Source organism: Erinaceus europaeus, chromosome 1 (genome assembly GCF_950295315.1).
Source record: "Erinaceus europaeus chromosome 1, mEriEur2.1, whole genome shotgun sequence".
NCBI classification, from domain to species: Eukaryota; Metazoa; Chordata; class Mammalia; order Eulipotyphla; family Erinaceidae; genus Erinaceus; species Erinaceus europaeus.
The window spans coordinates 152,943,871-152,970,666 of record NC_080162.1 but is presented as its reverse complement, the minus strand read 5'-3'; the positions used below and the strand labels follow the sequence as shown (position 1 = coordinate 152,970,666).

Sequence of the window (26,796 nt, the reverse complement as noted above, 5' to 3'; positions counted from 1 at the left end):
TAAACTGATGTTGGAGCCAGGTGGTGATGCACCTGCCTAAGCGTACACATTACAATGTGCAAGGACCTGGTTCAAACGCCTGGTCCCCACTTGCAAGGGGAAAGCTTTACAAGTGGTGAAGTAGGGCTGCAGGTGTCTCTCTGTCTCTTTCCTTCTCTGTCTCCCCTCAATTTCTCTCTGTCTGTATCCAATAATAGATTTTTAAAAAATATTTATTTTATTTATTTATTCCCTTTTGTTGCCCTTGTTGTTTTACTGTTGTAGTTATTGTTGTTGTCGTTGTTGGATAGGACAGAGAGAAATGGAGAGAGGAGGGGAAGACAGAGAGGGGGAGAGAAAGACAGACACCTGCAGACCTGCTTCACCGCCTGTGAAGCGACTCCCCTGCAGGTGGGGAGCCGGGGTTCGAACCGGGATCCTTACGCCGGTCCTTGTGCTTTGCGCCACCTGCGCTTAACCCGCTGCGCTACAGCCCGACTCCCCCAATAATAGGTTTTTAAAAATATATTTTTTTAAAGAGAGAACTGCTGATGAGGTTGGATGTATGCAGTTTTGGGTTCAAAAGGACAGAATGAACAGTGCCCTCTTTTCTGTGATGGGAGAACAAGAACACACGTGGACATACACACACACACATATTTTTACACATGCATTTACACATGACAAAGAAGCACTTCTGTGTAAGTGGTATTTTTACTTTTGGTTTTTGTAAATATTTTATTTATTTATTTGGATACGGAAGGAGAGAAGTTGAGAGGGATAGGAGAGAGAGAGAGAAGGGGGGAGAGAGATCCATTCAGCACTGCTTCCCCACTCATAAAGCTTTCCATCTGCAGGTGGGTGCCAGGGGCTTGAACCCAAGTCCTTGCGTATTTTAACATGTGTGCTCAATCAGATGTGCCACTGCTCCTGGCACTTTTCTTAACATTCACGATGCACCTTATCATTCTTTAAAGTAGTGCCCTAAAATGACAGTCCTTTGTCCTTTCTCATTTTAGGGAAATCAATGTTAGCAATAGTGGGAAGGTTTGGAACACTTTTCATGGTACTTAGAGCTATTTTCTCTCTTCTTGGACTGCAAACTTAGTTATGAGGACATGCGGACAGCCAGCCTAGTGTTCAGACTCTAATAATGACAATGGAAGCTACGAGGATAGAAAGAACACACATTATTATGATTTCATTGCATCATTATGTTTCTGCTTTTTTTGTACTATATAAAACTTTTCCATGAAAATCTCATGGATTTTTACTATTACATATAGAGGTCCACCAGCAGAGTTTGAACTTGAAACTACTCTCTACAGAGATGTCCCTCCTGTGTCAATATTTTTTCAACTATTGAGCAACCATCAGCAAATATTTAAAGCATTCTTGTCAATAGCTGTAAGACTGCAAGTACACCTAGGGAAATTAACAAAAGAAGACTATCTAATTCATAGGCAGAAATTAGCAAGGACAGAAAAAAGGAAAACACAAAGTAAAACTTGGACTAGATTTGGGTGGTGTGTTGCACCAAAGCAAAGGACTCAAGGACTAGGGGCAGGAGGAAGGAAGGCTTTGTGGTCTTGGTGTATGATAGTAGAAATGACTTAAGTTGAGGGTGGTAGGATTTAAAGACACCTATCACATAGAGAAGATAAATTGTTCCCATGTGTCAACAACTGTACTGTAAACCCCCAGCTCCCAAATAAAATGGTCAAGAAAAAAAATGATCAAAAGAATATTTCATTTTCAAGAGAAGAAAAAAAATCTCACCATACTACCTTATATCATTAGTATCTACTGATATGAAAATAGGGGGAAAAAAAGTCACACATGAAAACTTCTATGTGAGGTTTGTTTCCAAAAAGAGTAATTACCGGAATCCAGGCATTGGTGCACCTGGTTAAGTGCACACTTTACAGTTAACTAGGACCCAGGTTCAAGCCCCTGGTCCTACCTGTAGGGTAAAAGCTTCATGAGTGGTGGAGCAGAGCTGCAGTTGTCTCTGTCTCTCACTCTTCATCTTCCCCTTCCCTCTCTATCCAATGATAATTAAATAAGTAACATTAAAAAGAGTAATTACATTAGTAATTATGCATAGTGGACACAATTTATAGGTGCAGTGATATAGGTCTATGCATTTCACTCTTCTATTCCAGAGAATGTTGCCCTAAAAATAGAGTTGAAGAGGCATTATTTCTAAATTATCCCTTTCTTCTGCCCAAATTAGCAAAAAAAAAAAAAAAAAAAAAAAAAGCCACTACCTCTGAAACCACAAATTTCAAAAGAGAAGAGGAAGAATTTAGATGTCATATGGAAGTATTAGCAAAATAACTTCAGATGTGCTCTTGTGGCATTATTCTAAGCAGGCATGCTCTTTACGGAACACAGGGTAGGTAGGTATGCCCACTTTATGAGTGACATAATGTCTTCACATAGTCTATGATTAGGAATAATATTATTTCCTGCTGAAAGTCACAAAATCCTATCTTGAGATTGACATGGGCAAAATGTCTTCCCTCTAAACACAGAGAAACTCTAGGGCCATCAAATAGTTGAACTTGGACAGTGTGCTGTTTTCCTATTCAAGCCTGACCCCCACTGAATTGATGGAAGCTTTGGTGCTGTGGTCTCTTCTCTCAAATACTCTCTCTCTTTCTCTTTTCAGCTCTCTTTCTGTCTTTCTCTTTCTTTCTTTCTTTCTTTCTTTCTTTCTTTCTTCCTTCTCTCTCTTTTTGAAAATGTATTTATTATTGGATAGAGACAGAGAAATTGAGAGGAGGATAGAAAAGGATACAGAAGATACAGAAACACCTGCTTCACCACTTTTGGAAGTTTCCCTCTATAGGTGGGGACCAGGGGCTTGAAACTGCTCCCTTGTGCACTGTGATGTGTGCACTTAACCGAGTGTGCCACTGCCTGGTCCCCTCTCTTCCTTCTCTGAAAAGCAAAACAGAACAAATGAAAAACAGAGAGAATCTGGTAACAGTTATATATTCCTAAGGAGATGTTGCATATAAACTAAATTGTGCCAAGGTTATAACCCGGAACCAGTGAAACATTTTGTATTTCATTAACACATGATTTCTGACCACTGGTAAACAAGTAAGTGATCAGGGAATCTGAAAAAAATTGCATCAAGAATGTCTCAGAGCAACTCTGAAAAAAACTTGGGGATATCATTGGTATGCCCTCCCCACACTGCCTGACTGGAAGACAAACCCATTCTTTATTTGCACATATACTATTATGTATACATTCATTCATTCATTCATTCATTCTTTTTACAAGAGCACTTTTCAGCTCTGGCTTATCATGATTCTGGGGATTGAACCTAGGACCTCGTAGACTCAGGCACGAAAGCTTTTTGCATAACAATTATACTACTTCTCCAGACCTAGAACATGTCTCATTATTTACAGATGAAATTAGAAATGCTTTTGGTGGTCTTGGATTCATGCTCCCAGAGGGTAAAAGAATAGGAAAGCTATCAGGGGAGAGGATGGGATACAGAGTTTTGTTGGTGGGAATTATGTGCAGTTGTACCCCTCTTATCCTATGGTTTAGTCAATGTTTCCTTTTTATAAATATTTTTTTTTAAAAAAGAAATACTTTTGGTGGTATCTAAAGCACTCTGTTTCCTGTTTTCAGGAATAAATATAACATAATTTGAATAGCATGCTAAAGAACACACTACATTTTTCAAGAAAGTAAACTATGTTTAAAATAACTTTCTTTGTTTAAATAGCCTCATGAGTGTCAAGATAATTTTCTATTATGCATGGACATTAGATACTGCACGTATGGGTCCAAGTCATACTGAAGGTAGAATCTTCAGCATACAAAAATGCATGAAATGCATGTCCTCATAAAGTGCTCAGGGCACAGGTCCTGGAAATGATCCTTGTTCTCACTAAAGTTGTTGCTGTGAGGGTGAGGCATCTGGATTGGATGCCGCTAAACTCTGAAACCAATGTGCTTTTTTTTCCTCTTTCCTAATCAGAGCTTCTGAAGTTGCATTGCAGAAGACCATAGGCGATGTTGAGTCTTGAGCTTAATTAGAGTGATCAAAAGAAAGCAGCTTGCTTCTTTGTTCAGTACAAGAACAGAGAATCAGCCTTGCATCCCTGCCCTAGAACTAGATTGCATTTTTTTGCTGTTGTCTTTTATGTTTCATCCCTTCAGTCTCTGCTTCCACTATCTAGGTCCCTAATGCAGTTTGCATTTCTGACTTTCAGACCTGGAGATTTTAAAAAGTTTGATGAAAATGCTCTTTTCATCTCAGACTGCAGTAGTAATCTGAGTTAGACCTAGGTCATTGTATTCTTCTCTCCCTAGAGAACTATAAGAAGACATCTCCACGACTAGTCATACTGGCTTGTTAATCCCATCAACATCCCTTAAATAAGTGGGATCCTGGACCGTGTTTCTGACTCTGCTGGTGCTCTGTCGCTCCATCCTCATCTTAACGGGAAAACAGAAGTCCCTGAAACACCGCTTGAAGTTTTCATCCAGAAAAGCATAGAGAATGGGGTTCAGGCTGCTGTTGGTGTAACCCAAAGCAATACAGAAGTAATAGCTAGAGAGGGCAGCTGTGCTGTGGGAGGTGCTCCCCAGAGCTTCCACAAGGATGAAAATGTGAATGGGAGTCCAACAGATGATAAAGACGGCCACCACCACCAGGACCAGCCTGGTGATCCTACGGAGGTTGCGATCTTTCTCTCGGGAGCCGGAGAGAAGCCGGACGCTTTTTAAGCGCAGGATCATCAAAGTGTAGCAGACAATGATGATGAGGACTGGTATCACGAAAGCAAAGACAAAGACACAGATCTTCATGAAAAGGTCCCACCAGGAGTAGTCATCATCCGGGAACTGCAGAGAACACTCGATAACATCCATGTCTGGGAAGGTGAGCACAATAAAACCACAAAAAAAAAAAACTTTATTGGTACTGCCATGGTTACTGGTGCTTTAGACATGAATTTTAATCCCTATGGTCAAATTATAATAAGTGGGGAAGTACCTAGAGCATATAACCGAGTTGGCTGGCTTGGTGACAGACCCAGTAGAGTACACACATTACCATGTACAAGGACCTAGGTTCAAGCCCCTTACCCCACCTGCAGGGAGGAAGCTCATGGTGAATTAGTGCTGCACATGTGTCTCATTCTCTACCTTTCTATCTTCCCCTCCTCTCTCAATTTCTCTCTGTCATATCAAATAAAGGGGAAGGGTAGAACCCTGAAAGAGGTGGATTCATCAGGTGGATTCACCTTGTTTCAATGATAACACTGGTGACAAAAATTAAAAAAAAGAAAAAGAAATTTCTGTCTCTATTCAATAATAAATACTAAAAAAAATGCCTCTGGTGTTAATAATCCTTCCTTTGTGCATAGAAAAAAATGAAGCGAGTACTGGTAAAATACACAATAATATAGAGTAGGAATAAGATAGGTAGGAATAAGAATTATTTAGTTTTAGAAACTGATTAGACATTGATGGTTTTTAGAAAACCAAAATTGTTAATTTCTTATATAAAGGCTTTTTTGCATTTCTATAGTTGATAATTATTCTACACCTGAAGCTTTGGCAATAAAAGTTAGTATAGTTCATATCCATTTGTGATTAATGACTGAATATTTCCAACACAGTCATTCAGTTTAACAAAACATACACACACACACACACACACACACACACACACACACACCTGATTTGACTTAAAAAAACAGACATCTTTATAAGAATTCATGATGGGGGCCAACAAAAATTTAAACATTATCTAGGTAGGAACCAGATATTTTGATGTATTTGGTACCAAATGAGATTGTTGTGATCAAGAGCATTGCTGAAACATTAATGGGAATTTTAAGAGGAAGGAGGAAGAGAAGAAAATAAATTGGAGGAGAAGGTGGGAGAGCATAAACATTATTATTAGAAAATACACAGGACAGACAAATTTATCATTTTTAACAGATATTGTCTAGGGAAGTAAGGTAAAAACAAATGTTTAGATGATTACTTTTAAAAAACCAGGGATTTTGGAGTGACATTAGTCTTAGGAAGAGCAGAGACTATAAATAGGAGAAACTCATCCTGAGCACTCAGCATAATAACCCCTTCCCTTGTATCTCAAGCTATACTTTTTCTCATGCTTCAGCCATTTAGCAGAGAAGGTAAAACTTTGTCTTGATCCATCATTAGAGATAAGTAATCATGAGCAATATAGGAATGACATTTTTATAATAAATTTTTTTTCTGACACTGGTAAAATATGCTTCAAAATTAATATGAGAATATTTTTAAATAGTGAAGCAGCTCTGTTGATGTTTTATAAAACAGTTCAAAGAAATTTTAATCAAATATTCTTTAGCAAAATAATATGTTTTCTTAGAAGTTCAATTAGGCATAACCTAAAACACAAAGCAGTTTACCATTTTGGTCAATTAATAAAGATGAATATCTTAGAGAAATACATCTTTTATAGTGGTTATTATCAAAGAAACAAAAGAGAAATGCTGAAAAATATGTGCAGATAAACAAGATCTGGGACACTGTTGGTGAGAGCATAAATTAATATAGCAATTAGGGGAAAGAGTTGGAATTTTCTTTAAAAAATAAAAGTTGAAGTACCATGTGACATGCTCTTAACTAAAATGAAGTACAATAAACTCAAAAGTATTAGCCAAAATGCCTCGTCCAGGTGAATGTATTTGGCATCTGATCTCTTCCAGAGGACCTTCTCAAAAGCATGAGAATGTGAATGACCAATGTTACTCAGATCTGACTGATGATACAAAATAGTCCTCTTGGGCCCAGACAAAATAGTCCTCTTGGGCCCAGCAGAACGCACATATACCATGCGTAATAACCCATGTTCAAGCCCCCAGTCCCCACCTGCAGGGAGGAAACTTCACAAGAGGTGAAACAGTGCTGCAGGTCTCTCTCTCTCTCCCTCTTTTCCCCTTCATACCTCTCAGTTCCTCTCTGTCTCTTCAAAAAATAAAATAAAATAAAATAAAATAAAATAAAATAAAATAAAATAAAATAAAATAAAATAAAATAAAGGGGGATTGCAGTCAAGATTGGTGGACTCATCATGCAGGCACACAGCCCCAATGTTATTCCTGGTGGTAATTTAAAAATTTATTTCTTTTGGTCATCCTGGTATCTTGGCATATAATGTGATGCAACAGTCCATAAAGTGTAAACTAAAGAGCCCGGAGACAATTTTTCGTTACATCAACAAAATCTGTTTTAGAAAACAAAACATAGAAAGAAAGAAGGGTGCCCTCCTACAAGGCCACTTTAATTTTCTCCCTTCCCCGCCTCTGTTTGCCATGCAAATTATTCTGCCCACACTGGTGGATCCTTTCTTCCAGTGCATCTGCACACAATCATCTACAGCAACTCCTTCCTGGGGAAATCACATTTATCTTCATTTCCTCTTTCAAGGGGCTAATTGAAATCCATTGCTTCTAGGATGCCATTTTTTTCTGACAATGATTAGAGGACTGCAGTAGTTAAGTCTAAAAGCATAGGGTGAAATATAAAAATTAGTTCTTATTTTGACTTGGGAAGAAAGCCACTCATTCCTTGTGTCATTTAACTCTCCTCTTTAACTCTTAGGATAAATAACAGCTCCCCTTTAAAGAAATGGTTATTATTTATTGACACCAAAAGCACAGAACAATTTATTGAATTTTTATTCCTAATTGCATGCATGCAGCAACAAAATCCTGTGTGTGTGTGTGTGTGTGTATGTGTGTGTGTGTGTGTGTGTGTGTGTATGTGTGTGTGTGTGTGTGTGTGTGTGTGTGTGTGTGTGTGTGTGTGTGTGTGTGTGTGTGTGTTAGTAATGTTTAAAAATTCTTCTCTGTTAAGCATGGGCATTTCTTAAAATTTTCCAAGTACCATTGCTTAACACCTGTAAGGATAATTCTGTAAAATAATTTTATAGCTTCAGAGGAAAAAAAAGTATGCCTCAATTTCAAAAGTTCACCATACAAAATAAGCTATACTTTTGACAATAACCCATTCACCATGACCTGGAAAATCCACAGTTCACATATTCAATTATCCTACTAACAGGTATCAAAACTCCCTAAGAAACTGGAACACTGAGACAACTGCTAAAGCAATAAATAACACTTATAATATAGTAGGACTATCAAGTCCAAAGTGCTCATTCTGTTTTCTCTCCTCACAATGAATTTATACTATGCCCAAAGATATTCTTAAAATTTTACATTTTACTAGCAGAGCAAAACCCCCAGAAAGGAGTTCTCACTCTAGCTACAGGTCAGAGTTACCTAAAGAAATTTTTTTTAAATATCTGAAACCAGACTGCTTTTGGATCAAGTAAATCAGAGGTGGGACCAAGCAGTATCCCCCCCCCCATTCCACTTTCAAAGAGACATAGATATTGTGAAAGAGATCACAACACCAGAGCTTCTTCCAATGCAGTGGGGGCTGAGCTCAAACTTGGTTATGCACATGGCAATGCAGCACACTACCCAAGTGAGCTAGTTCATCAACACTTAGGCAGAAGTGTTTTCTAAGTACTTAGGTTATTCCAAAGCACATCCTAGAATGAGAACACTATCCTAGAAATATAGGTAGAGGCCAAGTGGTGATGATCCTGGTTAAACGCTCAAGTCACAATGCACAAGGACCTGGGTTTGAGCCCCTGGTCCCGACTGGCAGGGGGAAAGCTTTGCAAGTGGTGAAGCAGGGATGTTGGTGTCTCTCTGTCTTTCTCCCTATCACCCTTTTACCTCTCAATTTCTGGCTGTCTTCTAGCCAATAAATAAATAAAGATAAAAAAATCTTAATACAAAAGAAGGAGGCGGAAGAGGAGAAGGTAGAAGAAGAAGAAGAAATATGGGTTATAGGTGGGGAATAATGTACGGTTTGCATGGAGTGAGAGCTAATATCCAAATCTAATAATTTTCTCAACTGTATTGCCAACTATCTGTGATCCTAACATTGAATAGCCTATAATCAAACAATGCTGGTATGATAGCTATGTAGAGAAAATCCCTAAATGAAAAAAAAAAGTAAAGAACATGTCTCTAATGATCTTTTAGGGAGAAGGAAGAGAAGGATGTCTATCTTGGAACTTCAAGGATACAATGGAATTAAACCTTACAATTCATGTACCTTTGATTCCTTATTTGATCCCCTGCCCTCCAGATTCTGGCAAGCATTCATGGAATAGGATATAGGCTCATGGTTCTTATACTTAGGTCATTTCATTATTCCATTCTGTGACTAGATGTGGAAAGGTTCACAAATTTGTTATTTTCACATCTTCCAGGTAGTATTTAGGTATTATATTTTCTGTTGATTTTTGTCTTTTGTTTTTTCTGTGCATTTGTGTCCAGCTCACTCTCAAATGAAGCGTTTTTATAATCAAAATATTTGATTTTTTTATTTATTGCCACAAGACATTGTTGGTGCTGGTGTTTGCATGGTGACTCCACTGCTGTTGGCAGCCACTTTTCCTTTTTAGTAGAGATAGAAATAGAGAGAGGAAAAGGGAGGGAGAGAAAGAGAGACACCTGACGCATTGTTCTGCCACTCTTCAAGCTTCCTCTCTATAGGTAAGGACCAAGGCTATGAGCCTGAGTCTTTGTACACAGAGATTGTATTTTTTTTTGAAAAACAGAATGGTAATGACTACATTTACCTTCCCTGACTTTGGTTCCTCCAAGGACTATTGCAGATATGCCAACAGATGAAGATAGGAGCCAGATACAGATGTTGATGATCTTTGCCTTCAGTGGTGTACGGAAATCCAAAGCCTTTACTGGGTGGCAGACAGCAATGTACCGATCTACACTCATCATAGTCAAGGTGAATATGCTGGTAAACATGTTGTAGTAGTCAATGGAAATGACGATCTTGCACAACACATCTCCAAATGGCCAAGAATTCATCAGATAGACTGTGCTCTGGAAGGGCATTGTGGTGGTCACTAAAGCATCTGCCAAAGCCAGGTTAAATATGTAAATGTTGGTTGCTGTCTTCATCTTTGTGTATCTAAAAGACAAGGAAAAAAATAATTTCTCTTGATCTTCCTGTCAAATATATGAGGTAGACATATTTGTGACAGCCTCTGGATTATCGAATTTACTTTTTAAAACATAAACGTTTTAATTTGTTATTTTATTTTACTTATTTGATAACACAGAGAGAAACTGGAGGAGAGGCAGGTAAGGTGAAATAAAGATAGACACCTGTAGGATAGGACAAGGGCTTGAATCCAGTATGTGTATGGTAATATGTGTGTTCAACCAAATGCACCACTACTCAATCGCTCAAGTTTACTTTTTAGTTACTTGTTCTTTATATATTTATTGAGTGCCTAATATGTTTAAGGGAAGTTCTAATTATTAGAATTAGTGTAAAATGAAAAAAATTTCTCTTACTTTAGATTTTATTCTACTTATTTGCTATAATATGTCTTTATTTTATTTTATTAATAGGGCAGAAAAATTGAGAAGGGAGAGCAAGCAAGGAAGAGTTTCTCTCTCTCTCTCTTTGAGTTTCTCTCTTTTGAGAGATACCTACACAGCAGTTTCAACACTTGTGAAGCTTTACTCTATACAGGTTGAGACTGGGGAATTGAACCCTGGTCCTTGCGCACTGTAATAGGTATTCTCAACCAGGTGTGCCACCTGACAGCCCCAGAAAAATTTATTTTCAGAAAGTACAAAAGTTTTTAAAATAGCATAGATAGGTAAATGTCTCATAAACTGGAGATTATATATAGGATCTTTTCAACAAATTTGCATATAATATAGATATTCATGTTATTAGTGACAATTCATTTTTATCATTCCCAGAGTTGTTTGGTCTTATGTATTTTTTTAAATTAATTTTTTTCTGTATCTCTGTCAAAAATAAAAATTCAACATCTTCTTAGGGTTACTTGGAAAAATCAATACTTATAACGTCTTGAAAAATTACAGTTTAGCGTGTCAATTTCTATTTGGTAGTATGCCACTTGTTTTTCACTTCCAATGAACTATGAGATAAATTAGGATGAGTTTTTCGTTTACAAATGGCAGAGTACCAAATGTAATCTGATACAGTAGTTGAGAAATAATTTTATATTCTCTACTCTTATTTCAAGAGATTATGAAATCATGTAATATTTCACCTTCCAACTAAGGGGACAGAAATTTTCAAAGCAGGTCAGAAAGACTGCCTTTGAGACAAGATTACTCTTTCCATTACGGCATGAAGTTTTCAAATCAAATTAAATTAAGAGGGTTGTTTTACTTAGTACTTCTTCTTAGGAACACAGGACATACATTCCAAATTATACCAGCAGATTTTCAGAGGCCATATGTTTAAAAGCGTTGAAAATCCACATGTTAATTCTCCATATACCTCAGATTTATATCCCTTATCACATCTAATTAAGTCATGTCTCATGGGCCTTCAAGGCACCAGGCTTCTTCAACATCATGACCTTGACTTTACTTAATGAGGTCATTTGTGAGAGACTATCTAATTTAAGGCTATTTATGCTCTGCCTATAAGATTAGTATCTATGGTTTTTATTGACCCCTGTGTCTATGTCCTCAAATTCATCAATTCTTGTGAGAAACTTCTTGTAATATGTGATTACAGAATAATCTTGGCTCTGCTCAAAGGCAGTGTGGTTAGTTTATGTGAAGTCAAGATAATCCTGAGTCTTAAGGACTATTTCAATGTTCAGTTCTTGTTAAATTAGGATGATAAAACAAGACTAGTGATGCATCCAATAAAGGTAATGGTGACCTGATCAAAAAGATCTGACACACAGGATCACATATTCAGTGTCCTACTCTCCTCTGTACTCCCCATAAAAATAAATTTCTTTCTTATTAGGAAATGTATTTTATTGGGGGGGTTAGATGACATCATTGTAATGACTGGTATCACAGTCAAGAACTGCTGCTTTCTATTTTGATGCTCTATTAACTAAATAGTGCTTCAATCAGGAAAGTAACCAGTTTATTTAAAACATATTTTTCATTTATAGTTTTCATGCAAATATTATTAAACCACCCAAAAGGTCTAGAGAATGATTTAGTATGTATGACCCAAGATCAGAGCATAAGCTTTCGTCATTTACTTAGCATCTCTGGGGCTACTATGCTGGGACTACTTTTTCAGAGAGATACCAACAGACAAAGAGAGATACAGAAAGAGGGAGAGTCACCACAGAAGATCCCCCTCCCAGAGTTGTTCCAAGCAGTGTGCCAAGGGCTTGAACACAGGCAGTGCATATGACACATATGGCAAGACAGATGCCTTTCTAGTGAACTCTCTTACTGGTACTGGGGCTCTAAAATGACACTGATAGCTAACCACACACACTGGCCAAACCAGAACTAATGTTTCTATCGATTATCTACTCAGATATTGTCTTCCTAGAAATAATGTTTATGAGGAATTGGGCAGTGCTGCATCTGGTAAAGCACACACTTTATAATGAATAATGATTTGGGTTCAGGCTCCGACTCCCCACCTGTGGGGAGTCAGGGAGCTTTGTGAGCAGTGAGATAGTGCAGCAGGTGACTCTCTCCATCTCTATCTTCTTTTTCCTCTCAATTTCTCTCTGTCTCTATCTAAAATAAAGAAATATTTAAAGAAGAAGCAAAGCTTATGTTTAATAAGTGCATTTTACAATCCTACTACTGTTTATGTAATAAGTATACATTTTGTCTTTATCATGCATTCCATAGTCTGTGAGGGGCAGCAATGTTGTCATAGTACACAGCTTTAGGGCTTTTGGCCTTGGGGTGGGGGACTGTTGACCCAACTGCTCATAAGCTTGTGTCATCCACTAGATGCCCATCAGAGAACTGGAAATGTAGCCAGAGGGGAACTACAGGTACGCAAGCATTCCTTTTATTCTATATATGGCTTTGAGTTATTGTGGAAATAGTACAGCAGAAAAAAAAAAAAAAGCAAACATAGTCAACAAGTAATAGGCAATGTGAAATCAGGGATAGCCAACATCAAGTCAACAGGAGTCAAGAAGTCAGGGTATCTCCAACAAACTTTGACATCTACTGCCACAGTTTATGACCTTATAGTATCATATATAGGAATTATAGTATCATATATAGGAATTTAGTCAGTTATTCTCTGCCATATACAGTTAGGTGGATCTGAATACTAGTTTTGGGGGTGGGTGGTGGTGCAACTGGCTGAGTGCACATGTTACAGTGTGCAAGGACATGTTTTGTAGACCCCAGTCCCAACCTGCAGGAGGGAAAGCTCTGCTAGTGGTAAAACAGTGTTGCAATTGTCTCTCTGTCTCTCTCCCTATCACCTCCTTCCCCTCTCAATTTCTTGCTGTCTTTATCCAGTTAACAAATCAAGACAATTTTTAAAAAGTACTAGTCTTCATATTCCCTCCAACTGAGAATTTGGATAGGTCACAAAAAGTTCTGAGCAGAAGCTCCCTAAATGTAATGTGAAGTTTGTAATCTTTATCTCAGAAAGTCCCTGGAATATACCTGGCCTAGAAAATAGATCTACTTTAGTTCATTTTCCTCAACTCTCTTACACCCTTTTAACTACAAGCTTCCATTTAGCACAAGAAACATATCTAAACACAGTGGAGATAACTTCATGGTTATACTTATACAGTTCAGCCTTATTATAAAAGGTAAGTGTAAAATTAAAGCCTAGAATAACATGGTACAAGATACAAGAGTACAGTGTGACATGCACCCCTATGTTATCATAAAATGCTGACTGACAATGTTCTCTCAGTTTTTCAAAAATATTTATGACAAATAAAAAGATAAAATTTCTCATGCCTTGAACTTACATAAACTTATATGAACTTTGCATAAAGATGCAAAGAACTGAAGTGTTATCAAAAGAGAAATGAGCTCCAAAATGTGCACTATGTCAAATGTCATTGCTCCTAGAGAAACTAGCTTTTCCCAGATTGTTCCTGTAAAAGCTGCTTTGTGTCCATACCCAAGAAGCAGGGACACTCCCCCAGAAGTGCCTGTACTCTTCTGTAAGGCCCTGGACCAGCCAATATCATAAATCTATGACATCATCCCCACTCTATTTTGATATGATTTTAAAGGGGGAGGAATAAATGCACTATGGATTTAACAAATGTTTATTGATAGTCCTTTCTGTACTGGACTTTTCTAGATGCTCTGAACACATGATTCTAAGATCATCACCCTCAAAAACTATCTGAATGAATGCTCAGGTATTGTTTCTACTTAACCATAAATGAAATACATTGAGTTCCTTCAATCACAGTACTTCCTACTGGTGTCAAAAGCAAGTGAGTTTCTTACTATGAAAGGATAAGAATATTGTTTTCCATCCTAGCCACACACAAAAATTTGCACATATTTCAAATGAAAAGGCACCATCTGGACTGGGTGTTTTGGCTTGTGTGGAGAAGCTGGAGGTGGGCTAGCAGCATGGGGCTGCACTTTTTAGTGTCTGCACCACAGGAACATATGGCACTAAAAGAGCAAAGTCTGTGGGCCATCCTCCCTAAACTTTACAACATTAACCTAGAAACAGTGGCACAGTACCTTGGCAGGACACAGGAGGCCAAAAAGAGGAGTCAACTGGAGAACTCAGGTGTCTGGCTCCAGTTGAATATGAAGCAATGTCTCCAGGAATTAAAAATTCTCCCTGAGGTTCAGGGGGATAAGGTATTGGACTCTCAAGCATGAGTTCAACCTTTTGATCCTTGTCATCGTACGTGCCAGAGTTACGCTCTTGTTATCTCTCCTCTATCTCTATCTTGTTAATGAATAAACACTTTAAAAATGTTCCCCACCACATCTCAACTCAAAACCTAGTTCACATAATTATCACAGAGTACTGGAGTATAGTTTCTCCTATGGCATCTATACACACCTGTGTAATGGCAAAAAGGACAATTATCTACTGGGCTATAGGCATGGCTTCTGAGTAAGAGACAATTTACCCACTAGGCATGATGGTCTCAGGGCTTTCCATGTGTCTGCTATGCTCAGATAATACACAAATAAGAGAAGTCATACTTAGATGATCAGTAGCCTTTGCCACTGACATACACTACTCCAGTGTATGGGGTTTTGTTTGCTTTTATTTAAATGATGATTCTCAAATTAGAGGGCATTAAGTTACTTCAGGATGGTCTGACTAAAACTATTTATTTAATAATAAGTTGATTGTTATTATTATTACTTAACAAAATAATGCTTGGGCCAGGTGGTAGTGCATCTGGTTAAGTAATCACATTATTACTATGTTCAAGGATCTGAGTTCAAGCTCCTGGTGACCATCTGCAAGGGAAAGCTTCACAAATGGTGAAGCAGTGCTACAGTTATCTTTTTCTTTCTCCCTCTCTATACCTCTCTCCCCTCTCAATTTCTCATTGTCCTATGAAACAAAAGAAAGAAGAAGAAGAAAGAAAAAAAATGGTTGTTAGGAGCTGTGGGTTGTCACTGAGATACTGAACCTCAGCAACAGATCTGGTGGCAATTAAAAAAAACAAAACAAAGCACTCCTCAGTTCTGGTTTATGGTGGTACTGGGGATTAAACCTGGGACTTTGAGAGCCTCAGGTATAAAAGTCTTTTGCATAATTATGCTATATTCTATGCCTACCTTTTTAGCTATATGATAGAAAAATTATTCCCCAGTCCTCAAGTCCCTTATAACTTCAAATACAAATACATTTTAGTTTTCACTGCTTTCAGTTGGTTTTTCACATATTTTTCTTGCACTGCTCTTTGTCTTTACTGGGTTCAGGTAAGCACTTAACCTACAACTGAACCTTGTGTTGACAGACATATCCTCTCTGCTCTCTCCAGCTAGTGTCACTGTCCATCCTCTTTCTCTCTATGCCTTCAGGATTTCAACACATTTTTGAATGCCCACACCACATACAGGAGTATACTGAACACTGAGGAGAACTGAAAAATAAATTCATTATACACACTCTACTCCTAGGATCTTTTAAACTGATTGAGCCCAAATTATAGTAAACTGGAGAAATAGAGACCTGTTCATGGCCTCAGCATCTATCCAAAGGACATGAAAACTAATCTGAAGAGACAGATGTACCCCTTTGCTCATAGTTGCTTTATTCATAATTACCAAGAAGTAGAGGCAACCTAAATGCCCACTGACAGATAAGGGAATGAAGACACTATGGGATGTATATTCAGTGGAGTACTACTCCGCAGTTTAAAAAGATATTAATGTCATCAGGGAAAAAATGGATGGAACTAGGGGTAATTATACTGAGTAAAAGCCAACTAATGGATTATTTCACTCATATGTGGAATATAGAGAATTGAAACATATGAACTTGCAAAAAAAAATAAGGGGCTGTTTTGAAGCCTTTGTGAAAACTATGGTGGTAATTGTGTGTATATGAGGAGTGTCGCAGAACTTTGGTGGTGACTGCAGCGTGGGACTATACCCCTGTAATCATATGATCTTGTAAACCATTATTAAATCACTAATATAGCTTTTCTTTGAAAAGACCTATCAGTGCATGTGAAGAAATCAGGCTATACATTTAAGACTTGAGACCCTTAAGCTTTGAGAAATATCTGGATAGACAACATGTCTGATGTCTTTTTCTCCCCCATCAGGACTTCTCTGGGCTTCACATCTACATAATTTTCTTATTCCCTATGAATTATATTGTCCTTATTTTTTCTAGGTGAGCATCAGAGACAGAGAAAATGAGAGATAAAGAGAGGACAGACACCACAGCAATGCCTTACTGCTCATAAAGCTTCCCATTTACATGGGGGTGTTCTCTTGTAGTGACTGGGGCCTGGAACCTCAATTCTCATACATGGTAAAGTATGAGCTACCTCCTGCCTCCTAGTGGACAAAGTCTTATTCACACTGTTAGGTCTGGTTAAAAAAAAAAAAAAGATTGTGATTCCCAGAAGATCCTTGACCCACAGGATATTGAACTTCATTTTACAAAATTAGAGCTGCACTAATGGCCCCCACATCAAGCCCTATCAGAGGAGAATTCTTCCACACCTGGGGTAAAGGAAATACTTCCCAACTTCTTTAAACAAAGTAAACAAGGCTTATGAGGGACAGGGTTGGACCTCTGAATTGCCAGCAAGCACGATCCATTCATTTTTCCTGGGTATGTTTTCCAGATAGGTAGCATTCTATATTTTAAATTCAAAGCAAACAAATATAGTGATCTCCACGAATATGACACGGCTCAAAAGACTCATTTGAAAACATGAGTTTGACTGATTAAATGCCTCATACATCTTCAGTGTATCACAATGAAATTAATTTTATATATGTCCTTTTAGGTTATTTACGAAAAATATACTTCTTATATCATGTTAAGTGAGATAAATCAGAAACAAAACTATGAATATGGGATGATCTCACTCATAGACAGAAGTTGAAAAACAAGATCAGAAGGGAAAACACTAAGCAGAACACGGACTGGAGTTGGTGTATTGCACCAAGGTAAAGGACTCTGGGGTGAGAGGGAGGGTTCTGGTTCTGGAACACGATGGCAGAGGAGGATCTAGAGGGGGTCGGATTGTTATGTGAAAATGTAATACATGTACAAACTATTGTATTTTACTGTTGACTGCAAACCATTAATCCCCCAATAAAGAAATTTTTAAAAATACCTATTTATTTAATGGCAGTGACTTGCTAATATTTTTTTCTTTTTTAAGAAAGGTAAAATCAGCCATTGGATTTCTGGCATTCTGGCTTTCAAACTAACTTGATCTATAGTTTTCTGAAAGACTCATATTCACATAGATGTCGGATCCTTTAGTTCCCCAGATTTATTCTCCCATGAATAAACCAAACACTATAAAGAAAATAAAGATATTCTTCTTCTCTGGTTTATTTCACTTGAAATGATTCCTCCTAGTTCCATCCAATATGTGGCAAAGGAGGTGGCATTGTCATTTCTTATAGCTAAGTAATATTTCATTGTTTATAAATATGAAAAGTTCCTTAACCACTAATCTCTCATCCAATGGAATGATTTGGAAGTTTATATGTATAAACTCTGTATTAATGAAGAGAGGAAGGGAAGAGGGGAAAGGTAAAGGGAGAAAAAAAAGATGGAGCAGAGCACTTACATGAGTTGTGTGTCTCCACTATAGTTAACACTGGGAGTGCAGTCAATTAGGCAACATACACACCCCCAGCAGGCTGTCCTTTGAGAAAAAAAAGAGAGGAAAAAGGCTGACTAATGATTCCACTGCAGTAACTATCACCCTAGGGAACTTCACATCTTCTCTGTAGTCAAGCCCCAAATTCTCTAAATAAACATCCTAGTGCACAAGCTGAGAGTTTATTAGGCCCAACTTTACCAAGTAATAAAATGCAAATATCACCCACTGGTCTGTCTTGTCCTAGTGTACAACTATCTGGACACTTAGAAGCACACAGATTTTGAATTATCTTCTATTTTTATAGAGGAAACTAAGTTAGTGGAGGTCAAATCACAGGAGTGCCCTGACTACCCTCCTCTTCTGTCTTCCATGAGAAGGAAGCAACTTCTTTACAGGAATCGAGGCAACCTAGTAAGAGTCCTTGTGAGGTTAAATGAGCTTTTACCCAATTGGAGCTTGGAAAATTATTCTGTTAGATCCTTAATTAAATAACTCGAAGAAAAAAATAACTCAAGTTAGTCCTGCAGTTTAAAAAGACTATATTATGTCCTCAGGATATGGATGTAACTGGCAGTGAATATGTTTAGTGAAGCAAGTAAGGAAATGAAGGGCAATTACAGAATGATTTCATTTGTATATGAAATGCAGAGAACTGAAACACATGAACTTGAAATAAGAAAAAAATATATATATACAGTCAGCTCATACCTATGATCTTCAGAAAACTGTGGTGGTTACCACTGGAAGAACCTGGGGGCACAAAACTTTGTTGGTGAGAGTAGTGTGGAATTATACACCTTATTATCTTATAATCTTGTAAATCACTAATATATAATAATAAAAATAAACAACTCATGTTATTTTTAATATGAAGGCTTCCCTGTCCACCAGGTACCTGGAGAGGTGCCTGTACTCTGCTGATATGGAGGCCCAGGATCTGCCAGCACTGCATTGTCACAGCAGCACTGCAGTCCACTCTGGGTTCCCTGCGCCCCTGGCCACAAGGGAGGAGGGTCAGTGCGGCTCTCCAGGGAGTCCCAGGGTAACTCTGTGTATGGAGATAATCTCAGACTCATTCAACTCCGGGGAGGGGGGTGGGGGGGCTCAGAAAGGTGGGCAACTCATTTATTGAAAAGAAAGGCAGGCAGATATACCCCTAACTCAAGGGGATGGTTGAGGTAACCATTAACCCAAACACAGAGCAATGCAATGCCTAGTCACATTTTGACCAGCAAACTATTTGATCACAAGTTTTACAGTATACATTTTTCCAGAGGTAAACTGCAGGTACTTTAGGGCATGGGGAAGGGTGAAGGCAGCTGAGCAATCAGGATGTTTGTTGGTGGTTTTAAGGTTAACCTCACACAGTAATCCATGGCTTTTAATTAAAGAAGGGGGCAGGAGGTGGTGTGTGTAGAAATGCGCCCATGTCCGGGGGTCCAGCCATCATAAATTCCAGAGACCAGAGGAACTCTGCCCTTGTCTCCACCTGAAGGGTGAGTTGGGGGTCAATCTGCCCAGACCTCATGGGAAAAAATGGCCTGGACTTTCCGGGACAGTGGGCCCATTCTCCAATACAGCATCCCAACTCTGTTTTTGAGGTGGTTCATAATGGCAATGCCTGCAATAACCATGTATTTCAGTATTCCCTGAGCCATACATTCTTCTACTCATTCCACATGGTTTATCCCATTTAGTCCTATAACAACTCTTATGTACCCAATTCTTTTAGAATTTCTCAAATCACCATGTTTTATGTTTTTTCTGTGTTTCATTTAAGTTCAAACTTGCTTGGTCAATGGTTAAAGGTATTACACACACACACACACACACACACACACACCCTTTGACAACATTGTCTCCTTTCTCAAATCTATCATTTTTACATGTCTTCCTTGTCTATGACATAAATGAGCATTCTCTTCAGATGCATCTGATGCCACCTCTATGTCAGTCATCAGGAAAACTTGAAAAGTTAATACATTTACAAAATTACTTCATTCAAAGACTATGGTTTTGTCTGGAGTTTATTAAAATATAGGAGTTCACAACTTTATCACCAAATCAGTTATGTCCCCCCATCTCTCTTTGGAGGGGTGTATCTGTTTGGTTTCTTATCTCTATGCCTCATTTCCATGAAGAGTTGGACTTCATCTGAAATCATACATCCCACAGAGAAGAAAATGATTCTAACTGAGCCATATAAACAGTTTCAATGAAACCAATTCTCTCTTTAGAGAGCTTGTCAAACAGTAAAAATACTTTGAGAAATGCCAGGAAGGTCTTGGAAATAACTTCTTAAGTTATTTTTGCTATGCTTGTTTTAGAAAAAAAAAAAGATTAATGTTTATTTCAAAAGAGGATTCAGAATAAATTGAAACTTTTTTTTAATTCACAGTCTAAGATGAGACTGAAATTCTGATACTGAATACCTTGAGGAGGAGAGATAAGACACTAGGTGGGAAAAGAGGCAGAGACTAGAAGACAATCTAGTCAGGGCACTTCATTCCTTCCCATACTTCCTCAAGTTTGGTGGCAGCTACACATTTTTGTTGGAAATGGCACAAATTCAACCATACAGTCCCAGTATATGCTATATACTCTAAGAAAATCTCAGCAGAGTGGAGCAGGGAATGTGTGTCCACAGCTGGAAGAAGAACGTTCTTCTCATCTATGAATAAACAAATCACAAGTACTTTTCTAAGAAAAAGATTTCATGCTTTAGCAGTCTTAGGTCCTGAGTTGAGTCTTGTCAAATATGGAGCATCTACAGACTGAGAACCCAAGTCAGCTGAGAAGATTCTAGAAAATACGACCATTTAAGAGGTGTAAGAAGAAGAATCCCAGATGAAGACTGGAAAAGACATGAGGACATGGGCAGCAGTCAAAGGAATGGGTACTATCTGAGAAAGAGAGGGGTATTAAGGTTGGTTGTGTTCCAACTATCCATCCAGTTAAGTGATATCCTGAAATGAATATCAGAGACACAAGTGCTGTGGGTTTGACAAAGAAGTGCCATGGAGTAAATCAATGAGCAGCTGTCTGAGGAGCAGGTAGAAGGCATGGGATGCTGACCAGACTTGGTTGTCCAGACAGACAACATCACCGATGTGTCCTGGAGCTCCACTTCCCCAGAGCCCTACCCTACTAGGGAAAGAGAGAGGCAGGCTGGGAGTATGGATCAACCTATCAATGTCCATGTTCAGTGGGGAAGTGATTACAGAAGCCAGACCTCCCACCTTCTGCATCACACAATGACCTTGGGGTCCATACTCCCAGAGGGATAAAGAATAGGAAAGCTATCAGGGGAGGGGATGGATACAGAGTTCTGGTGGTGGGAATTGTGTGGAGTTGTACCCCTCTTATCCTATGGTTTAGTCAATGCTCCCTTTTTTATTAAAAAAAAAAAAAAAAAAAGGCATGGAAACAAAAGAGACAATTCATCCAAAAAGCTAACCTACTGAAAGGACATTATTAGCTAAAGGAACTCAGAAAAATGAAAAGTTTGTGGTTATAAGTTTTTTGTAAGATGACAAGTACTTGAATAAGTCCATGCCCAGCTGCTTAAAAGACGATGAGTAGAAAGGGAGAATGTTTCTGATAAGGAGAAATGAGAACTGACAGAATAAAGACACTAAGCAGGAGGTGATAAGATTCAAAGTATAGAAGCAGGGATTTACCTCACTTAGAAAGAAACTCTTTTGATTTAAATGTGGAATCTAGAGAAAAGAAGCACATGAACTTGAAAAAAAAAAAGACTGCTATTTTCTGAGTACTTCAGTGGTTATCATTGAGAGTGTGGGGCTACAAAACTTTGATGGTAGGTGTAGTGTGAAACTATAGCCTATAATATTATAATCTTATAAGTCACTATTAATCACAAGTTTTTAAACAATGTGTGGGGAAAAAGGAAATTATAATATATGTGCTCCATGAAATGATAATTCTACAAGATGATATGTTCTCTGGGAGAAGATGGATGGAACCAGAGGTGCTTATTTATAGTGAGGTAATTAAAGAGGTGAAATACAACTATCTAATGGTTTTATTTATATGTGGGGTTTAAAGAGCTGAAACACACAAACTTGGGAGAAAACAAAAGATGTAGTCTCTAAGACCATGATAGCCATGATGGTTATCACACGGAGGGTGAAGGCATCGAACTTTGATGGTGGGTGTGGTGTGGAACTGTACTCTATAATGATATAATCTTGTAAACCACTATTAAATCATTAATGAGAGATAAAATAAGGGGGAGCTGGGTGGTGGTGTACCTAGTTGAGCACACACTTTACCAAGTGTGAGGACTGGGATTAAAGCCCCTGGTCCCCATCTGCAGGGGAGACACTTCATGAGTGATGAAGCAAGACTTCAGGTGTCTACCTTCCTCTCTCTCTCTCTCTCTCTCTCTCTCTCTCTTTCTCTCTCCACTCCGCCCATCACCTTATTCAGTTGTTTTCACTTAGTGGCTACAAGATAGAAAGATAGCTGACTGACTTGATTTAGTGAAAGACAGTTGCAAAAAGATGAGGAAATGAGGTAGCATTGTCAAGAGTGGCTAATGAGAGGATTCATGAAGTCTAGGTAAAGTACAAAATGAAGAGATAGCTTGGGAGAAAATAAAAGGATACTAGGTGTTTATTCAAAGCCTAGAAGACACTTTTGTTTCACCTAAGCACTCAGATATATGAGTAGTAACAGATACGTTATTAGTAGTATAAAATGTATGTAAAATATGTATAAAATGTGTGTATAAAATGTGTTTTCAGCAAAAAAGTCTTTATAACAAAGATGTAAATATCTCAATTATAGAGTATAGTTGTCTTATTTTGTTTTATTATTATTGTTGTAATCTCCTTTCTAGGTAAAAGAGTACTCAGTGTTTTCAGAAGTAGTATAGTGGACAATGACTAACAAAGTGAACCCAAGTACAGGATCTGAGGTCATTATGTTGTCATCTTTTTTATCCATAAGTAAGCGAAGTATAACCTTAGTTTATATCTTCTATTTCTCTTCCTTACCTTTATCATTTGTTCGATGGATATGGGAACCATGGAAATCCTGTGATTGTAAAAGTTAAGTAAAAGAGCTCACCATTTTAAAACTATTAGGTAGCATCACCAAGAATGTACCGTTTATTAAATTTTAATTATTCTTTCTGAGGGAGGATGTAACCAAATATGTGGGAAGTTATAGTTAGAGTAGGAGAGTGAATGTTTCAAATGTCAAAAAACAGGACTGTCTGGCCAGGTCCAGTTCGTAAGCCTGAAGAGGGACATCACAGTATTTATTGCAGCAATGTTTCTCAAGCCTCAAATCAATTATATGAGAGTGTAAATTCATCCACTCTTGTTATAATCTAAACTCCAATGCACCTCCTTCAATTCTCTCTCCAATCTTCAGCCCTTTCCTTCTCTTGAGTGAAATATAATTCTTTTTATATAAAAAAATTTTCTTTTAAAGTTTTAGGTTTCAATTCTATAATTATCAGTCCAAATAAATCCTAAATATTCCTTTATCCACAGTGGATTTGAAAAATATTTTTATAGTAAGATAGCATACCAAGATACTAGTGTAATTTCTTTTTTCAGTAATGATCATATTTTACCTTTTAGTGAATGAGAATGGGGTAAGAGAATGAGTGATTTTGTTTATGTGAATTATCTAATGTTTTTATATGTTTAATTGAAATTATCACAATCTAACTAATTACATCCTATATATGAAATGATATTTTACATTTAGTTTCTATTTACCACAAGGTCCAAGTTCATATACAATAATTACTTTTTTGCAAAGACAAATAGTATACAAGTTGTCTTTGTACATATTTTAGGATTCTTCATTCTTCTTTATCTCAGTCTATAGAATTTTATATGAAGAGGTGAAGAACAATAAAGAAACTCTTCAAAAACTCAAAACTTAAGGTGTTCATTCAAATAACTAGAAGACATTTTTGTTTCACCTAAGCACTCAGATATATGAATAGTAACAGAGATGTTTTTATTAATATATGCTCTTGTGTAAAATGTGTTTTCAGCAAAAAAAAGTCTTTATAACAAAGATGTAAATATCTTACTTATAGAGTACAGTTGTCTTATTTTCTTTTAGTCATTGTAATCTCCTTTAGAATAGGGAATAGTCCTCAAATTACTAGTGAGTTCAGAAAATAATTGGCTTTTAAAATATTCCCCCTCATCGTTGGTAGGTTTTACTCATCATCAATAAAATTCCTGTAAAATATAATAAACAATTATAGAAACCAAGGGTACCAAGTCACAAACACTAATTATAGGTGAAATGGGCTTTATAATGTGCATTTGTAAGTGTAAATGATGGCTTCAGTTCTGGAGTATTGATGGGGACTTGCCACTTCCAAGGGGAAAAAAGGATGAGTGACATTCATTCATTCTTTAATAGCATTGCTCAGCTCTGATTTATGGTGGTACTGGGACTTGAACCTCTCACTTGGAGCCCCTCAGGCATGAAAATCTTTTTGCATAGCCACTATGCTGTCTTCCTAATCCTTAAGTGGGCATTTTTATTATGATGATTTTCTCAAGAGAAAGATTTATGCTACTGTATGTATCTATCGTCCCTAAAGTTTATAATAAACCTGTTTCCAAAATAAATTTAGGATTTTAGAAAAGGATATTGTTATTATCCTTCTAGTGTCTCTAGAGTGACTTCATTAATTCACATGAACTTCTCAGAGGAATGTAAGCTTCTTATTTGCCTTCCAAGGTGCATTTCCAAAGCACCTAGTCTCCCAGAAAATCATGTTTCTAAGAGCATCCAAAACCAACGTTGGGATTAGTTTTTTCTTTTTTATTGATTTAATAATGAGTGAGGGATTAGTTTTTTCTTCAGTAAACAAGATCAAAGTTAGAATCACTACACTTATCATGTGTATTAAGATTATCATATATGAGGACATTGACTATTCATTATTAGAAGTGCTGTCAACATAATTCCACAGGAAGAAAATTAAATAATTTCTTCAGTCTCTCATGGAGGAAAATCGAAAGACAAAACAAGTTTCAAAAACCTTCACAGAGCACATGTTAGTAGATAAAATACTAAAGGACTTATTTACAAGTCACTGATATTCCATGGCATCTCAGTAACTGAAAAGAAACTGATAACCCTCAACAGTGGCTTTTGCTTCATAAACCTTCACACCAGTCGGATGAGTCACAGGAAATTCTGAGTTACCTTCAGTGTATCCAGATAGGCCAGAATTTTATTTTTAAACATAACATATATAAAGGGCAATATAAAGGCCTCCAAAAATGCCTCAGACAAAGAGGCAAAATATCAGACCAAGGGATGAGCTTTCTTACCAGGGTAGAGAATGACCTGGCTCCCCTGCCAGTATTTTCCTGACCTCTAGTATCTATGGGGGAATGGTGTGAGAAAGGTACTCTAAATCTTGTAAGCGCCTCCCCTGGCCTTTGGAATTCAGTAAGAACCCTGTAGCTTCCTTCTCCCACCATTACTGACACCAAAATTCTCCCAAGAAATTCTTCACTTTTTCCAGAAGGCCCTGGGATCTTAAGATCCTCCATGCTTTAGGCTTGGAGACTTCAGCTGGGCCTGAAGGCGCTGGGGAGCCTCCCTCCCCATCCCGTCGCTGAGTGACCGAACCCCCAAGCTCACCGAATGATCACGAACATGACCAGGGAGTTGCCCACCAAGCCCACGACGAACACCACTGAGTAGACGGCCGTGATGATGACCGGGATGGCTGGGGAGATGTGTGCTGTCTCCAGCGTTGTGTCTTTGGAGCCGGTACTTGTGTTGTAGTCTGATTCTGCCCAGACCGGGTACCAGTCGCTGTCGTTAGGGAGCCGGCAAGTGTTTGGGGCGCAGGTGGGGGCAGGCTCCCCGCGGAAGATCTGGACCGGAGACCCCATGGTGCGCAGGCTGCAGCTGGAGGGCTAACCAGGCGGCACCTGCGGGGCTGCGGGAGCGAGAAAACTAGGGCTGGACCAGCCGAGGCAAACTTTGCTTGGATCAGTGCTACTGCGGGGATCCTGGCTGGTGCCCGTCTGGACGTGGTTTTCCAAGTCTGGAGACCCTGGAAGACATCTCTCCTGGCCATTTAGGTGGGCAAGCGTGCCGCCCAGTGCCAGATGGGGGCAGCTCTTTTCCTCAGATTCCCCAGAACCTCCCTCCTTCTCCTAGCAAGCTCCCCAGGTAGAACTGTCCTCAGGCTGCGCCCGCGAGTCCCCAGGCTGCGCCCGCGAGTCCCCAGGGACAAACGACCCCCTAGCAGCACAATATCCTCTCTCCAGGTCACCAAGTCTGCAAAGCCCAAAGCTCACCTCTGGCTCCTGGACTCCAGCTGACAGGTCTTAATAAGGGGCCTTTGGACAGATGCGGTCAGGGGGCCAGTTGAGCCCTCAGGGGGCGGGTGAGGGGGCAGCCCCAGCCTCTGGCTCTCAGACCCGGGCTGCGCTCTTCAGCTCAGCGCGGCTCCCAGCAAGCTGCTCCTACCGCTGGCGGCAGCTCAGACTGGCGGGATGTGGCGGGCAAGGACGTTGCCGGTGCTGGGGACCTGAGGGCGGGGAGAACTCAGCCCGCCCTCCCTCCTGATCCCCGCCCCGGCCCGCCCACCCAGACATTGTAGGGCTGGGCTG

At 38.6% G+C, this 26,796-nt stretch overlaps 1 protein-coding gene across 1 annotated transcript; it reads right to left on the bottom strand.

Moving 5' to 3' along the window:
* Window positions 1-514: 514 nt before the first annotated feature.
* OPRK1 (opioid receptor kappa 1) lies at window positions 515-26,796 on the bottom strand. The gene is made up of 4 exons (XM_016185132.2): window positions 26,482-26,796; window positions 25,814-26,117; window positions 9,677-10,029; window positions 515-4,886 (listed from the first exon to the last, which is right to left on the bottom strand). Exons 2-4 carry the CDS (start codon window positions 26,068-26,070, stop codon window positions 4,354-4,356), a joined length of 1,143 nt encoding a protein of 380 aa, XP_016040618.1. The 5' UTR covers window positions 26,071-26,117; window positions 26,482-26,796; the 3' UTR covers window positions 515-4,353.

Bases quoted from the DNA above. Each gene is read 5' to 3' on its own strand.
- OPRK1 (XM_016185132.2), bottom strand. From the start codon at position 26,070: ATGGGGTCTCCGGTCCAGATCTTCCGCGGGGAGCCTGCCCCCACCTGC. The intron at 10,030-25,813 runs GTGAGCTTGGGG...CTTGTCTTTTAG, and splicing joins GTCATGTTCGTGATCATTCG to ATACACAAAGATGAAGACAG. The intron at 4,887-9,676 runs GTAAATGTAGTC...TCACCTTCCCAG, and splicing joins AGGAACCAAAGTCAGGGAAG to ACATGGATGTTATCGAGTGT.